At 35.6% G+C, this 16,993-nt stretch overlaps 2 protein-coding genes across 2 annotated transcripts in view; one reads left to right on the top strand and one right to left on the bottom strand.

Moving 5' to 3' along the window:
• Nucleotides 1–2,591: 2,591 nt before the first annotated feature.
• On the bottom strand, nt 2,592–5,301 carry LOC6643943 (protein asteroid). The gene is made up of 2 exons (XM_002066814.3): nt 4,275–5,301; nt 2,592–4,215 (listed from the first exon to the last, which is right to left on the bottom strand). Exons 1-2 carry the CDS (start codon nt 5,220–5,222, stop codon nt 2,659–2,661), a joined length of 2,505 nt encoding a protein of 834 aa, XP_002066850.1. The 5' UTR covers nt 5,223–5,301; the 3' UTR covers nt 2,592–2,658.
• Nucleotides 5,302–8,826: 3,525 nt separating this feature from the next.
• LOC6643942 (protein Star) overlaps nt 8,827–16,993 on the top strand; it is a 31,388-nt gene continuing 23,221 nt past the window's right edge. Inside the window, exon 1 of the mRNA XM_023176567.2 lies at nt 8,827–8,944. The gene's annotated coding sequence lies outside the window, so the exon portion shown is untranslated. The remainder of the gene's footprint in view (nt 8,945–16,993) is intronic.

Raw genomic sequence — 16,993 nt, 5'->3', positions numbered from 1 at the left:
TTTCTTTTTATATCCGTACATTGTAGGGTAAAAAAACGAGTCCATTGGGTTCATCCAATGAATGGCCAAAGTATAACAATTTGCAATCTTATCTTATAGATTATTTTGAAGCTACGATCCTTGTTAGATGTCTAAAGTTGAGACAAAAACAATGATTCCTTTAGTTTTCTTTTTTTGGATACGAAGATATATAATTAATGAGACTAATTAAAGATTCATTTAAATTGGACTTTCAACGGTGATTAATCATACTATTACTAATTAGTATTTAGAAATACCTTATGAAAGAAATTATGAAGATTGCATCAGACATATTCTGCCCCATTCAAGTTTTTTTCAATTGATAAAATTATATAAAGTATGATTATGAGTCCGGGGCTATAATTAAACATTCTTAACTGTTTAAGCCTAATATTAGAATTAATTAAAATTTTTTAATTATAAACTTCGAAACTCATCATAAAACAAAAACAATCCTAAACATTTTCCATGTTTTAAGAATTAGTATAAGAATAAGATTTATTTAGAACTGAAAAAACGATCGGATTTTTTTCCTGATTAACAATTTGTGCGAACGGTTTTAAGTTTTGTTTAAAAATTAATTAATAATGTTATTTTTGTTATGTAGATATTAACATGGGTGAATTTAGAGTGGGGTTATGAGGGAAATTTACTCTTAAAAGTATGCAACAATCGCTTTTTAAAACATGTAAAGAAGTTTTGAAACATTCTGTCGATAAAAAGAAAATCTTTGAAGCAAACATTTCTTGTAGGTAATTATTAAAACGGCTTTGAAAATATTAAACATATAAATTTTAATAGATTTATGCACTATTTCAATTAAAAACTACATTCTCAATATTGTATTTAAAACTTATGACTAATTATAGAGCAAAATGTTGAATTCCCAGTTGTATTAGGAAAATATTTACATGCCAAGTATCTCTGACAAATGTCAAGTTAACAAGGCATAAGGGATCACCTTGTTCTGACCGTCGTATATGGTAGATAAGATTAACGTAAAAGTAAGTTGCATTTGTTTATGTGTTTAAATGCATTTTTTATAGAGGTTTTCGGATTTGGTTAATTGGTTGGCTTAGCTTGGCTTCTTCCCTAATTATATATGTATGTACCTACGTATATATGGAAAACTTTTGTTGAACTTGAACGTTCCTTGATCTAAACATGATTATGATGATGAGGATGAGGCTGATGACAATCGTCATTAGCATCGTTTCGCGTCTGGACCTAAATCACGTGCCCAACACGATGATGTGTTTTGCGTTTTACGTGATTATCGTTTTAGTTTCAGCTGTTAGTTAGATGTTGGGCAAGGCAAGCAAATTAAAAATAAAACGACAAAAACAATACGTAGCATTTGCCACAAATTAGTCAGCCAAAAACACTTTACATTGCAATTGCAATCGATTTCGTATTTGGGTTATCAATATTGGACAAAGGGTTAAAATAATTTTATTTTTAAATACGAATGCAATCAACTGAATTGTCTATTGACGTAAGTGAAATTATTTCGAGTCTGCTAGAGCAAAGGTTTAAAACATTTATGGCACCTGCTGAGGACGTGTAACGGTTACTTTTGAATCAGGGCTTCCAACTCGAGAAGAATGTTCATCTTCTCGCAGTTTACAGAAGAAAGCCACACAAATAGAACAAAAAAAAACATTTAAAAAAAAATTAAAAAAGTGCACAAATTCAAATTCGATAGGTTTTGCTCCGAAATGTCGATTAACCGATAGGTTTTGCTCCGATAATGTCGGACTTAACGTACATGGAGGCGCCAGTGTGCAAGGCGGCAAATTGAATTGTATTTTTTTAAAGTAAAATCTATGAATTTTGCCACATATTAAGACAGTCGACGAAAAAGCTTAAGCTAAACAGATAACAATTAATTGAAGAATATGTAAACAGGAAAGCGTTGCAAGCAATGCGATGTCCAAAATGTATTCAGCGGTTTCGTTTTAGATTATTGAAAAGTATGGAGCGAACTGAAGTGATAGAAAGATAAGGAGAGATAAAGTGAGAAAGGTTGTTAAATGAAAAGGTTAGTGTAGAGAGTAGTTAGTGAAACATCTACTAAGGTAAATAGGAAAAAAACTTCTGGTCCGACGTAAGGGAACACAAAAATTTGGAGTAACTAGTAAATTAGTAGGTAGGCGAAGACTCGGGTCCCAATTATTGCTTGGATATTTGTGTTCTATGGGGATTCTAGTGGAGTGAGATTGGACTAGGATAATCTGTTAAGAAATCTATGAAAAAATGTAATATTCCAGCAGAAAATGTATCTTTAATTAACAAACCCGAATAACGAACATTGTTTTGCATAATGACCAACAAAAAGGAGTAAACGCTTATTGCATGTAAAATTTCTGTCTGTGTTTAGCAATGAAACAGGGGAAACCCCGAATACACATTTTAGTTTTGTTCAGTGTAATCGTTTAAGCATTTTTTGGCTTCCATTTTAGCTGCAAAATTTGTCATTTCCCATAACAAATAAGATCCTAGAACCAAATGTGTTTATTAATCGAGGATCCACTGTATAATGACATAATATGATATTAGAATAGCTTATATAATTTATATACAACTGATCGGTGGAAGCACTTTATTACAAATGATTTAAATGTAGTGAATTTATATTTACATCTTAAGGCCACAGAATTTATTATTTAAATCATAAAACTCATCCTCCACGTCGTCTTCCTCGCTTTGCTTAATCATGTCCCCATTGGGATCTGCTGAATTCTGCTCAGTTTCAGCTTTACGAGCCGCTTGCCTCTTCTTTTTAAGTCGTTTCTTTTCCTGGGCTTTGGCAACCGCCTGCTCTTGGGCATCCGATTGCTTCCACGATGGTATAAACTGACCACACCAATCCAATAGAAAGCCATAGAAATCAAACATAAGCTGAGAGTCGGTTAACAGAAAATGTTCCACGTGATAGCGTACATCGAGACGATTTCGCAAAAGATCGTAAAGATTATACAGAAATGCTCCACAATACAATTGATTCATGCGGGTATTGAGTAAGGGAAAACTGATCAGAGAATTTAAAGCGTTTAACTGATAGATCACAGCCTGAAATTCCGCAAAAGCATGCAAAACTGTTGTGGAATAGAGATCGTATTTCTTCTTAAATATCTCCTGCATATGAAAATGCGGAAGGAGACGTTCTTGCACCAGATAGCAATCCGATTTAGGCACATGTTGCATGCGGTCTGGCACAGATAATTCCATTAGAGATGGTTTTACGCCACGTTTAATGCCCTCCAATAGTTCCTTATTGCGCACGGCTCGTTCTTGCTTCAGGATTTTGCCGAAACGACGTTGAAAAGTCTTCACCTCTCGCTCGGCCGGAATACGTACATCGATGGTCCTTAAAACCACCAGGCACAAAATAATGGCATTCAAATGATACAGATCACAATGCTCGGAACGGTGTAGCCAATAGACAATAGCTAGAAAATATAATTGCAAATCCTGTGGCAAGACGTCCAACTCCTTGAATAGTTTTTCCGTATCCAACTGCGGCAGATTGCTCTCAAATATGAAACGCAGATGACGTATATCGCTTACTGAAGGATTGAAGCTATACGGCGGTGCTTGCTCAATGGCCAAGCGATTATATCTTACATTTGTGATTCTTTGGGCTCGGGTTAGATACGTGTATTCGATCGGCAGTTCGACAGGTGATGATTCTTCTACGTCCACATGATTTAGCAGGGCATAGATATAGTTTAGTATAGGCAATGCCAATTCATTGGAATCAGGATGGGGAAAATGTTCAATTTGGGGATTATTGATGTACTTGCGCAAGTGGATTAGATCCACAAGGAAGCGTGAAAGGTGGGCGGGATAGAGTTTGTCAAGAAACCATTGAGGAAAAAGTAACGTTTTGTCTTCCACTTCGATTTCTTCTGCATCATCGTCATCTTCATTTTCCTCTTCGTTGCTGGAGGCGGATTCGTTTTTATCATCGTTCTCTAAGACTTCTTCCCCTTCCGAATCGCTGTTCTTAGCACTTTGTTCATCTTCCTCCTCCTCCTCCTCCTCCTCATCTTCGTCTGAGTCACTAGATATGGTAATATGACTAAATGGATTATCGTAATGTGTCTCAAAGAACGCATAGGCATGACACAGTTCATTGGAATAACCAGAAATGGCTGCCTGGACCTGGGCCACCAAAGAGTCCCGTTGACCCTGCAATAAATCAAATTTAAATTAGACACTTTTTGTGATCCTCAGTATGCAGGAAATACCTTTTTGAGACGCGACAAAACTTTCGATAGAGCGGATTCGGCAGTCTCCGTCTTTAGCCATTGGAGAATCACTCGTATACGACGCTGTTGTTTCTTTAATTTGCGACTGCGTCCTGCTTTGCCCATGCCAGCATCAAAGAAATTGCGAAATGCTGATCTGGCTATATAATCATTACCAAGTAGGGCGGCAAACAGAGGCAATTTCTCGGCACTCAATGCTCCACGGCCGCATAGATGTTCCACACGATATATGCAGCAGTCTAAATATTTATAGGAACCCGGTTTTTTCACTTCACCCGTGGTGCTTTGCTGTATTCCGGTCATGATTTTGTGGGCTTTGGTGCGCTTCTCCACATGCTTAGCCTCCTGGCGACGTAGATCTCGTGGTTGGGTTTTCCTTTGCTTGGTTAGCACTTTCACTGTCAGCGTAATCAACGGTATATATTTCACATTGTGTATATAGAAATCCGAGTCGTAGGATAACACGGGACAATTGAGTTTTCGGGCCAATGCAGCCAACTCGTCGTCGGCCTCGAAGACACAACGCATCACTGGAACTCCACAATCCCGTACAGCGTCCACGAATACCTCTTTGAGATGCAGTGGGAACAGAGTAATGGATGCATTGGGGTTTATGCGCTTGATCACTGCAATTTTGCCTCGCAGCCGCTGGCCAACGGTGCGTAATTTGCGCTCTTCGTAGCCACCGTCCATGAGGACGAATGGTCGTATTGAGCATTCAGCCAGTACCTGAAAGAATTGTAGCACTGCCCGGTAGAAATCATCATAATCGCCTCCAAATGCTGAATAGGATCCAGTGACATCTTTATATAGATTGCAAGCCAAATTATCTCCATCTATTACCAGAGCCGTGGAATGGAGTTCGTACGGCTTTAAATAGACTTCTGCCCTTTGGGCTATATAGCTGGTAAGACCCCGAACGCCCATTTAAGATATATATGATGGTGAATTATTGTTTTGGTTTGTTTACATCAGCATACGCACGTGCGATATTAGTGTTGGAAAGTACGAGAAATCGGCCAAAACAGTTTTTAGTGTTGATAAACGCGTCGAATTTGCATTGGCGGAGCGAAAGGAGTTCGTTGCGGTTTGAAGCGAATACTCACTGGCTGGGCGAATTTGTGATGTTGTTGCAAGCGAATGTTCGAGTTGGCATCATCGATTGCAGTCAGTGTTGCCGATTTGGCTTATTTTTGGACAGATCTGGCTTATTTTCAAAAGCGATTGCGGATGAAATTCGAAAATTGAAACTGCTAATTTTTAGATTAATTAATCAGGTGTGCTACAGAAATCACTGCCAGTTTCAATTCCGCACTGAATTTAAATCGCTTCAAATAAAACTAGGCGCCACAGAACTTCGAGAGATTTGATTTTTTCGAACATAGTTGGTTGGTTTTGGTAGGTATGAATATTGATTGATCCAGAATTATAATTGACAACTTGCGATGACTGGAGACTAGGGCTTTTGGCATTGCATATACGATTCCCACGACTGCAACTTAATATCGACGATTCCACAACTAAAATCCACGACTTGACAACTTTTTAGTCGACGATTTAACAACTTTCCGACTTCAACTTTTTCTCTTCACCACACGTCTGCTTTCTTTAACTGCTGCTGATGACACCTCAATCGCTGATTAGTGTGATTTCTAGTAACACTCCCTTTTCGTCGGTGAAAAGATGCTAAAGAAAACTTCCGCATGCACCAAGATCTAGAATATCATAGAGCTGCAATCGTTTCAGCAGAAAAATTCATTGCCATCAGAAAATAAAAAGGTGGTTGATGTAAGTTTGCAGTTGAATACTGTAAAAAGTGCTGAAATTCAACGTAATCGAGAGATTTTACGTTTCATCGTCGAAACAATCATTTTTGTCGGTAAGCAAGAAATTGCTTTAAGAGAACATTGTTCAATATCTCTCCAGACTCCTCTTCAGAACGATGGAAACTTTAGATCTCTATTGAGATTTCGGATGAATTCTTGCGACCAAATATTAAAGCAACATTTACTTCAAACAGCAACATTGAAAAATCGTGTTTCAACTTACACCAGGATTGTTCTATTTTAAAAACACCGACAAAATTACAAAAACAGCTCGGCAGAAGAATATTATCGCCAATCAATATTGATACCGTTCCTCGATCACTTCATATCCTCCTTATCTGACAGATTCGACAAACACAAAAAGACATTGTCAATTATTGAAAATATCCTCCCTGAAAAAATTGTTAAAAAAGAAGTTGAAAAAGACCAAGTTGCCACCGAAAAAATATATGGTATTGTTTCTGAAACTGTCGAAGTAATAATGGATCAATGGCCAACAGCAACTGAGGCAGCTGTTTCCATAGTAATAAATTAAGTCCTATTGTGGAGACAACGTTGGGTTGGGGCAGAAATTCATCCGAAGACATTCATCAACGCATTAAATCTTTGAATCTTCGAAGGACTTTTTCCCAACGTTTCAAAATTTTTGAAGATAGGAGCAACATTAGCTGTGATCATTGCTAGCAGCGAACGGAGTTTTTGAAGTTTGAGGCGTTTAAAAAATTGGATAAGGAATTCAACTGGAGAAAATAGGCTGAACGGACTTGCTCTAATGAGTATTAACAGAGATATTGATATCACGGTGGAAGAAGTTATCGACAGATTCGCTCAAAAACAGAGAAAAATTGATTTGTGATTTCATACCTTAATGTTTTTTAACAGTTTTTTATGCTACAGAATTATCAATAAATTGATCAATACTTATTCAATACAATATGATTTCAACTGTTTTTTTCCACGAACAATTATTTACATGTAAATTTTGTTTAGTTACTTATTAAAAATGTTTTATCAATAATTATTTAATTATAATTAAACTTAGTATAAACTACAATGGAAAATCGTAAGTCATCTGACTTCTTCTATCTTGAGAAGCTGTGGAGTGTATATATCACTTTATAAAATTAAATTTTTATATTCTATACAGCATTTAAATATACAACCCCTATATATTACATACTCATAACACATTAACTAAATGATATATCATATTTGGAATTTCGTTCAATATCTTTGATCCTAAAACATGTTCACCATGTTTCACATTAGTTGTCATAACAAAGTTTCTCAAATGCAGATTAATTGATAAAGTAACAGTCTGGAAACAATAGAAATCTTACATCATTAATTTTTAATTATAAACATTAATATCAGAACAATAACAAACATTTTTAAATTCTAGATCGGGATTGCGCTGACACAACACATGTTGCTTTAATTGCAAAGTTTCTCTAAACTGCCTCAAATCTATAAAAACTGAGGAACATTTAGATAATGAGCCCGAATGTATAAAGTTTAAATTTCTTTGGTTTTCGTTTTATGTTTCATAAATATGAAATTGTGTTAAAAATATATGTTTTTGATAATATAAAAAAGCTTTAAAAAATATTCTTATTTTTCAGCTATTTTTTCTTGAATTTATCTTATTTTGGCTTGTTTTTGCTATTTCACGGTATGAGTTGGCATCAATTGCTCGATGTTCGACTCAATTGCTCGAGTTCGAGGTGGCTTGACGGCGAATTGTAAAATTACGGCGAAGGGGTAAATTTGGCCTTATGGTTGTTGTTGCATTTGAGACTAGAGCGAATTCGCGGCGAATTTTTTTTTATTGTTGTTTTTGTTTTCAAGCTGAAGAGTCGTGCGGCCGCCTGTCGGAAAGAAATTTTGAAAAGAAATTAAAATTTTGTGGAAAATATGCGTGTAAATTGATATTGCCGCAACGGAATAGTAATAATATTTAACAATAATTTTTTGGTGCGTAAAATAATAGTAAAGAGAAACGTGAAATTTCGAAAAATTGAGTCTGCAAAGCGCGTGCATATATACGGGTTCCGTTGCTTTTTTCTTCACCTCTTTGCGCGTGTGTTGGTGTGTTGCGTCGCTGTGTGCGTGCGTTTACGTGTGTGTCTGTGTTTGTGTGTTGTTTGCGTCGCTGTGTGTGCACAGGTAGCGACAACGCCACGAAAAATGATGAAAAACCAAAAATATTGAAATTTGAAATTTCCAAATATCTTGCACAACAACAACAACAGAATAGAAGAAAAGAAAAAAACCCAACCAAACCTCACCAGAAAGAAAGAAAAAACCAGTCGGGCGCCATTTTTACACAATTATAGTATTATTATCTATTCTTCAAGACCAAGCAGCAGCAGCAACAGCAATATGGATGAGAGAGCGATCGCGAATATCATTAAATACGTACCGTAAAAATCCCGTATAGTGAATGAATATTATTTACTTGTTCCTGTGTGAGTGTGTGTGTGAACGTGGGTGTTTAAGTTAGTGAGTGTCGTCCGTTACGTACTTGCTGTACGTGTGTGTCTTGCTCTCCCCTCTCGCGTCTTTCGCTCTTTCTTCACCCATCTATCTCTCTCTCTCTGTCGGTGTGTGAGTGTGAGTGCTCCAGAAAAGCATTTCAAAAAAAATCATCCCAAGAAATAAGCAAAAATAAATAATAATACAACCATCAAAAAAAGAGAGAGCAAAGAAACAACCAAACAACAAGGAGAAGACAAGATTTTTTTTTTTGGATAATTATCTCTTCAAACATTCAACAACTACCAACAACTACAACATCAACAACAACAAAAAGAGAACATCAAGGTGCGTATTTCCCATTGGGCAAAAAACTAAAATTCAAGAAAATTCCAGGAAGATTCTCCGTGTCATATTTCCTGTCTTCCGTTTTGTATTTCCCACATTTTCTTCCTTCATTCTGCAATTGCAATTCCCACGCCCCTCGCCCTCGTCCTTGTCCATGCCCTTTCCCCTACCCTCTGCACTACCTTCCTTTTCTTTTCTTCTGCAGCAGGTAGAGCAGCAGCAGATGAACAAATTTTCCAAAAAATTTTCACATTTTCTTTTCCATGTCGTGCTCTGTAGGTGGCCCGCAAAAAGAAGCAAAACGAAAAACCCGAAACGAAAATTTTAAGGCACACTCTGAGATAATGAGAGAAAATGAGAATGTTAGAGAAAGGGCCACCCGTTGATATTTGTTTGGCGAAAAATTATCAGCAAATTATCCAAAATCCAAATTGAATAGGGGAAGATTATAAAGTGAAGCTCTATATTAATGTGGCGACCACTTTTCCCCGATTTCAAATTATATAATCATGTTGATTGCCAACAACAACAACAACGATCTGGCGACATTTTTCGTCTTTTGTCGATTTTTGGCAACTGCCAAATTCAGCACAAAAGTTCAAACCACAACTAAACGAAACTTCTTTCTAGTGGCAGGAGGGAGAAAAAGGGGAAAAAAAGGTTTCAAAAATGGGAGCAAAGAAAAGGCGTTGTCCTGTGGAAATTTTATTTTAATTTTTCCATTACGTTAAGTTTTCTATATTTGAACGTGCTTTTATTTCAAAACTTCCACTTTTCCCCAATTCAAATCAATAAACTGAATTGAACTGAATGTTTTGAATATGCTAATTGAATTTATTTTATATAATTATTGGGTTATTTGCGATATAGAACATTGGTCATTGCTAATTTCGTTCCGTTTGGAAGAATTTTCCCAAAAAGGAGAAATTGGGAGAAATGTGTAGAAGCATGGACGGACCCAAATAAGGTCTTGACACCCCCCGAAATGCCAGAATTTCAAATAGTCTTTGACTTTTTTCGGCTCTTTATGGTGAGTCTTCGATGTGATCGTACAAATTTTGATACATCCTGATAAAAAGTTACTGAAATCTTGATATTCTGATCAGACGCTCTTCAAAAACATTTTCCAGATCCGTCCGAAGAACAATTTGTTCATAATGTTTATATTTCTGAAATGATTTCTAAAGCGGTTTCAAACATATTCGTTCAATATTTAATACTCCCGACTTTGACTTTACTTACTACTGTAATCCTGTAAAATACCAACGTAATACAAGCACTGAAATACAGTCCTGTTTTTGATTTCGAATCGTTTTCCAACGTTAATCGAGAGCAATTCTGCATCATTTTTTAATTCGGAAGGATACATTAATCATTTTCGAAGCCCTTTTGTTTCGCCTACTATTTCGGCTTACAGGGTTGCCAAGCTTTACAATTAATTAGGTGCAAATTTGTTCTTGACTGCAAATCCTGATGAAAAATAACTCGGATTTCATTTGTGAATGATTTTTAAGCAAATTTGATTCAATTTAATTTTGACACCGTTTTGAACAAATGTAACTTTGTCGTGTATTGGCAACCCTAGAAACTGGCATAAACGTTTGTCTGCTAATAATAATTCTTGTAAAATAATGGTTGGAACAAAATTATCCACTAAAACTTGGAAATGTTCTACTGATTTTTGGAAAAGTCGTAAATTTCATGAATTTATAAGAAAATTTCCATTTACTTTTCATTCCACTGATTCAAAGTCAAACGACTTGTTACGAAATCAGGCCTATATATTATTTTTTGAATATAACTTGGAATGGCCCTAATCTGTGTATTTTCTGTGTCTATCCAAATATTATCGATCGTTTTAAGTCATTTAAATTTTTGTGGCGCGTGGAAAATTCTAAGAGACTTCCTTATAAAGTGAAGTTATCTTAGAAGGAGTGAGAGAGAAAGAGAGACGGATAGATTAGGAGTAAAAGACGCAGCTGCTGCAGTTGCTTCTAGTCTTAAAGTGTATATGTATGTGTGTGTGTGTCTCAAATGACACTTGCCAACGTTGGTTGGTTTTTCTAAAGAATTTCCTAGTAGGAAGTGCAATAGCAGCACTTGACAAATGTTTTGCTGCACTTCTAGTGCCATCTCACTCATACAGTGGAAAAGAGAGAGAGGTAGACACAAGAAAGACAGACAGAGAGAGAGAGAGAGGGAGGGTAGGACGAGGTGTTTCTACGTTCTTCCTTTAGTTCAAATTACTCTAGTTTATTTGTCTTAATTATTTTAATTGTCTTTGATTAATAAAACTGTGCAAATTTGTCTAATATTCTCTCTTTATCTCTCGCTCTCGCTCTTTCTGCATATGTGATTTCTGCTGATTGCGGAAATTGTCGCTTAAAAAAAGAAAAAACAAGAAATAGACATAATTTGTTTGTCTCTTGTGTGTTGTGATCTCACTTTCCTTCTACATAATTATGAGTCATTAGAAATTAAATACCGTTAGTCTGTGTATGTATGTTTGTGTGTGTGTGTGTGTTAGTTAGCCATTGCAACACAAATTCTGTGCTTCTTCTTGACCTACAAGAGTCAATCACAGACAATTTCCTGTGTCTGGGGCCACACCAACCACCAACACCCACACTTTAACCTCCTCAAATCCCCCCCGCCCATCCCACCCACAACCATTTTTAAATTTTATTTACTGTTAATTATTTTGGCTAAAGCTTGCAAACAATTTTTTCCTCTCTCTCGATATTTCTCAATTATTTGAAATGCAGCCGAAGCAAAAAGAAGAAGAAGCAAAGGCAGAGGCAGCTACTGATTCCGCCATGGGCGTCGTTTTAGGGGCAAAAATAATTTCAGAAGTACTTGGAATGGAAACCCGTTGTGCGGTTTAGTTCCCATCCCCCCCCCCAACATCTAATTTATGGACCCCTTTAGATCTACGTCCATGCTCAAAGCACACACAAATAAAGTAATTATTTCCTTTCACATGCGGAAAGACATAAAAAATATCAAATACTAGAAGAAGAAGCAGCTAAACCAAACCAAAAATAACACCCAAAAAAACTAAAAACAAAAAAGAAGAATTTCAATTTCACTCGCTGCTGGCGGCAACAACTTTTGTTGTTGTTGTAGTTGCTGGTTACCCCAACACGTGCGCGGGAAGAGGGCCCCTCCAAAAAACAAAAAAAAAAAAGGAAACACAAAATGCACACAGAAGAATACAATAAGAAAGAGAGAGATAGAGAGAGAGAAAACTAATTTTTACCTTGATCGATCTCTGTCACTTAAGTGAACCATTTAATTCTAATTTTTATATGAGATATGTCGAGTTAGGCCTGGATTTACGCTGGAAATGTATGGAAAATGCCAAATAAACGGGCCAAAATCGAGGAGAATTTAGCGGAAGGTTTCGAAAAAGGATTTATTACAAAGTTTAAACATTGATTTGGGTAAATTCTATCTTTAATTTGATGGTCAACGCAGTTTTCAAGTTCATTTGCAAACTTTCCATCGATCACTAGAAATTCCTTTAAAGATAAGGTCAACTTTCAATTGATCGATAACCTCAACTTTCAATTGATCAATAACCTTATCTTCCAAAGGTATTTCTATTGATCAGTTTATTTCGCGTATTTATCAAAGCCGGAACCGGACATAATATAATTTTGTTTATTGAATGAGAATGAGTCTTGAATGAAACTTACGTTTCCATATTACTTTACGTTACGACGCTCTCTGCCTGTCTCTCTCTCGCTCTCTCTTTCTAGTTGTGTGTGTGTGGGTAAACTTGAGTTGTAATAATTTCGCAAACCAAAAAAAAAATGTCTTTGGCAAAATAAAATTCATAAATCATTGCCTTGTTGGTAGATTTTCTCTATTAAGAAGAAGGGGGGGATGTTGGGGGAATGAGGGCTACCGGTGTGTGTAAGCTTACGTCATATACATACATATATGCACATATATATGGCCATGTCTTGTTGCCAATTGATTGGTTGCCGCCTCATTTCGCTGGCGTCAACATTATAATATTGAAAGTAGGTAAAGTAGGTAGACAAAAAAGAGATTGAGTCATCGTCATCAGTTTTTATTTTTGCTCACAATAAGTGTCCATTCTGTGTTTCACAATTATATTTAATCGAAGCGATTCAATGGGGGAAGGTGGGGAGGATGTTTTTTAACTATAAGTCACTCTGTTTAAATTTTAAAACAACACTTGCTATCTTTCCATTCCAAGAAAGAGCTCCCCATTCCCATGTATGGAGTGCAATTCCAAAAGATTTTGATCTAGGCTATTTTTAATCTTTTGTTACCCAAAACAAAGGGTTAAGCCGGCTCTTAAGCACAGTGGAGCAAAAGAATTGTTTAGTTTCTTTTGGTCAAAACTTTGTTGACAATTTGTTACTTAAATAGTGAATATTTTGTCCCATTTAAAGGGCGAATTCCCTCAATTTTATAGTCCTGTCGCTTACCATGGGAATAATGTTGCTTGGAAGCTCTAAAATGAAATAAGAAATGAGCAAAATGACGTTCCAAGTATTTCAAAAAGATCAGACAAGAATTTGAACTAATTTTACTGAGTAAGATGTTTGCTAGCGTCTTGTTTATGTAATCCAAACTAAATGTTCTCTGGCAATTGTGAATTTTTAGTTATGTGGTTTTATCATAGATCTTCCAACAAATTTCGCACATCGTCGATTGTCAAATCTTGAAATCCCTCACCATCAATTATTTAATTCGCATTGTGTCGACTGTCAGTTCAATTGTGCACTACTTTTTCGATTCTGTGTGCTATTTTTTCTACGTTTGCTAAAAAATGCCTCATTTAAAAATGCGTTTCAGACATAACTTTGGACTATTTACCATTTTTAAGATTCTGATCAAGAATATATGTATATACTTTATGGGGTCCTTCTGCCTATTACATACATTTTGGCGACTTTAATGTACCATTTTAGAACTACAACTTTAAAACGACAAAAACTATCGAAAAATAGTTATAACAACATATTCTACAAAGATTATCTATAGATTCGATTTATGAACATTTTTTTAAACGATTTTTTAAATTTATCCCATTGGCCAGACCTTTTTAAAAAATAAAGCAATGTTAAATTGCTCAATAAATATTATTTTAGTTCTATGAATATGCTTAACACATTTTTCAGTGTTTTATTAACATTAAAATTAAACAGAGTTCATCGAAACGTCTTGGAAACGTTTAAGGCTTGGATCAGGTGCACTTAAATAAAAATATAACTCACATATTTTCTATATTAGACCTACTAAAACCTAAACTAAACTGCTAAACGTCTTGGACGATAACTATATCCATACAGATTCAAATTTAGTTATGCAATAAAGGTCAGTCCTAGGATAATGCCAAAAAGGATTGTAAATATAATCCAAATTCGTTTTGTGTATCAATTTACTAAGACGCAACACTTATTAGACATAATTAAACTTGATGGATTGCCTATAATCGTTATAATCGTTACATTTCCAATAAATAATGACTTCCAAGAACAATCTATTAAACAAAAACAAAACAAGAACATGGAAAGTTTTATTTCTCCAACGATTTTGATTCCGTTCCACTGATCGGAAAAGTCGTTAATCTTTCTTTTCATTTGTTTTTTCTTGTTTGGCAAAGCAAAAAATTAAAAACATTTTTTTTTTGCTTTTTGAAATTACCGAATAAACGCGATTATAGAGATCATTAATTGAGATAATTATAACAGACTTGGCCAATAAATCATGTGGGTTGGGGGGAAATGGGAGGATTGGCGGGAAAGGAATTGAATGAATTGGCGCTTTTCGTTTTTCTCTCTTTTTTTTGTTCTTGCCAATACGCGTGACGTCAGAGACTAATGAAATACATGTTTTTTAGTAGTCAGTTGTGATTTATATAGAATTTATCATAATTTTGTGCAAACAACCAAACAGCTGACTAGAAAAAGAACAGCCTACAGTTGGCTGACTATTTTGGCTCTTTTTTTGGTTTTTTTTTCTGAATTAAATTCAATTGAATGACTGTGGGTGGTGCAGCAGCTAACTCATTCTCGCTGGCTGGCTCTCTCGCTCTCTCTCTCTCTCTCTCTCTCTCTCTCTCACTTGTATTCAGTTGGATACTGCGCCAATATTTACTCAACATTGATGGACATATACAATATGTTTACCTACTTTGTGTCTGCTTTCGGTTTCCTTCTCGCGTTCTTTTTCGTTTCTTGTTCATATTTCTCTTCATCGTTTGCTATTTATAACTGGCATACTAATTTGTAATTTGTTTAATGATTCACTTAGCGTGCATACTCATTTTTCTTTAATAAAGTGTGGGAACCCTTTATCCTATCCTCCCTCCCCCTCACCCAACCAACTCGCTCTATATAAACCAATTGACTAATACAGTTGACTCTAACGATGGATCTATAGATAAGATTTCTAAGAAGAGTCCATAAATATTATCTGCAAAATGTACTTTTATTTTTATGATATATATACATAGTGTGTCTGTGTGTGTGTGTGTGTGTGTGTGGGTTACCACATTCTTGACCAATCAATCAGCGTAAACCATCAATCGACGCTCACTGCTGCGTTCAGTGTGATATATTGGCATAAACAAAGAGATTTGCAACAATTTATTTGCCAATTTTTTTTCTTAAACCAAAAAACAAACCACAAAAAATGGCTTGACCGATTGAAATGATCGATTATGGAAGTGAGTTGTATATCAAAGTGTTTTATTGATGTATATCGGAAGCAGATTTTTAAGTATTTAACCATTTATCCAATGATATTTGTAGAGAAAAGTGTCGTGGTAGTAGTTAATATTAATAGCCGATAAAAAGTGTTATCCATGGATTCCCTAGATCTAGAGTGGCTATGTTTTTTCGAATGTTTTTACGAATGGAAGTTATTCCAAGATGCCGAACCGATTCATTTTGAGTAAGTTTGGTTTGCATCCGAAAAGATCAATGTTATGCTATGGCCGCCTCAGTCCCCAGATCTTTATCCGATCGAGGATTTATAGGGAGATGTTAAGCGGGTTGTGGTAACATCAAATCTATCAAAAACAGCTCAGATTTGGCAAGTAGTTCAGAAAGCATGGCCCTTGAAGCGTTGTCAGGACCTAATCAATTCATCTTTGTTTCATATTTTTTGAAAAATATAAAAAAAAATTTAATTTTTAATGTTTAACATATAAAGGTTGCAACGTGATGCCCTATGTAAGAATATAGTTGAAATTCCTTCCTTTCAAGACATTGGAAATTTTAAGTCTAAAGTATTGTCCAACACTAGTGAAACACGTTTTAGTATTTTGCCACTTCAAATATCCAAAACGATGTCTATTCCCAAACCATTTAACACTAAAAAAAAAATTGAAATCAGTTGACATTTTTATGCTTATGTTTTACCATTTACCAACTGAATTAGCCAAAGTCCAAAAGTTTTCCCAGACACATTTTGTCGACTTCTTCTTATCATCGATTACATCAAAAACCAGTTTGCTTTAGACTTAACTTAAATTGCGCTACCCCCAAAAAAGAAGAAGAAGCGAAAGATACCAAGATACCAAAATATAAAAAACCACACAGAGTGAAGAAAACCACAATAATAATTCCCATAATTATAACAATGCCCCACACACAACACACAACCAACACACACACACGAGGAGACGACGAACCAAAACCAAAACCAAAAAACCAACTTCACAGATACAGAAAATCCAAACCGCCCCAAAACGAACCAAAAAAATGATATCCAAGTGTCGTCTTCTTCAAACTCCAACTTGAAAGAGAAGAAGCAGAATGAGAGAGAGAGGAGTTGGATAAAGATGAGGTGGAGGAGTTGCAGAAGAAGAAAGAATCCAAATGTGGTTTTGCTTTGAAATACAAACTTTTTTCTTGTGGTTGCTCACTGACTTGACTGTGTTTTCTAGACCACAAAAACGAAAACTTCAAGCCAAATAAAAAAACAAAAACAGAAACACAAAAAAAAGAGCTGCCAAAACAAAAACAAGCCAAGGAAAAGCAAGAAAAAGGTGTGTGTATTTCT

Source organism: Drosophila willistoni (assembly GCF_018902025.1).
Source record: "Drosophila willistoni isolate 14030-0811.24 chromosome 2R unlocalized genomic scaffold, UCI_dwil_1.1 Seg167, whole genome shotgun sequence".
Classification (NCBI taxonomy): Eukaryota; Metazoa; Arthropoda; class Insecta; order Diptera; family Drosophilidae; genus Drosophila; species Drosophila willistoni.
Note: the sequence above shows the minus strand (reverse complement) of the source record. Positions and strands in the feature narration are given on the sequence as shown.

Excerpts from the sequence above, each read along its gene's own strand:
- LOC6643943 (XM_002066814.3), bottom strand. The coding sequence starts at position 5,222 with ATGGGCGTTCGGGGTCTTACCAGCTATATAGCCCAAAGGGCAGAAGTC. Across the intron at positions 4,216-4,274 it reads TTTTGTCGCGTCTCAAAAAG|GGTCAACGGGACTCTTTGGT; the intron begins GTATTTCCTGCA and ends GATTTATTGCAG.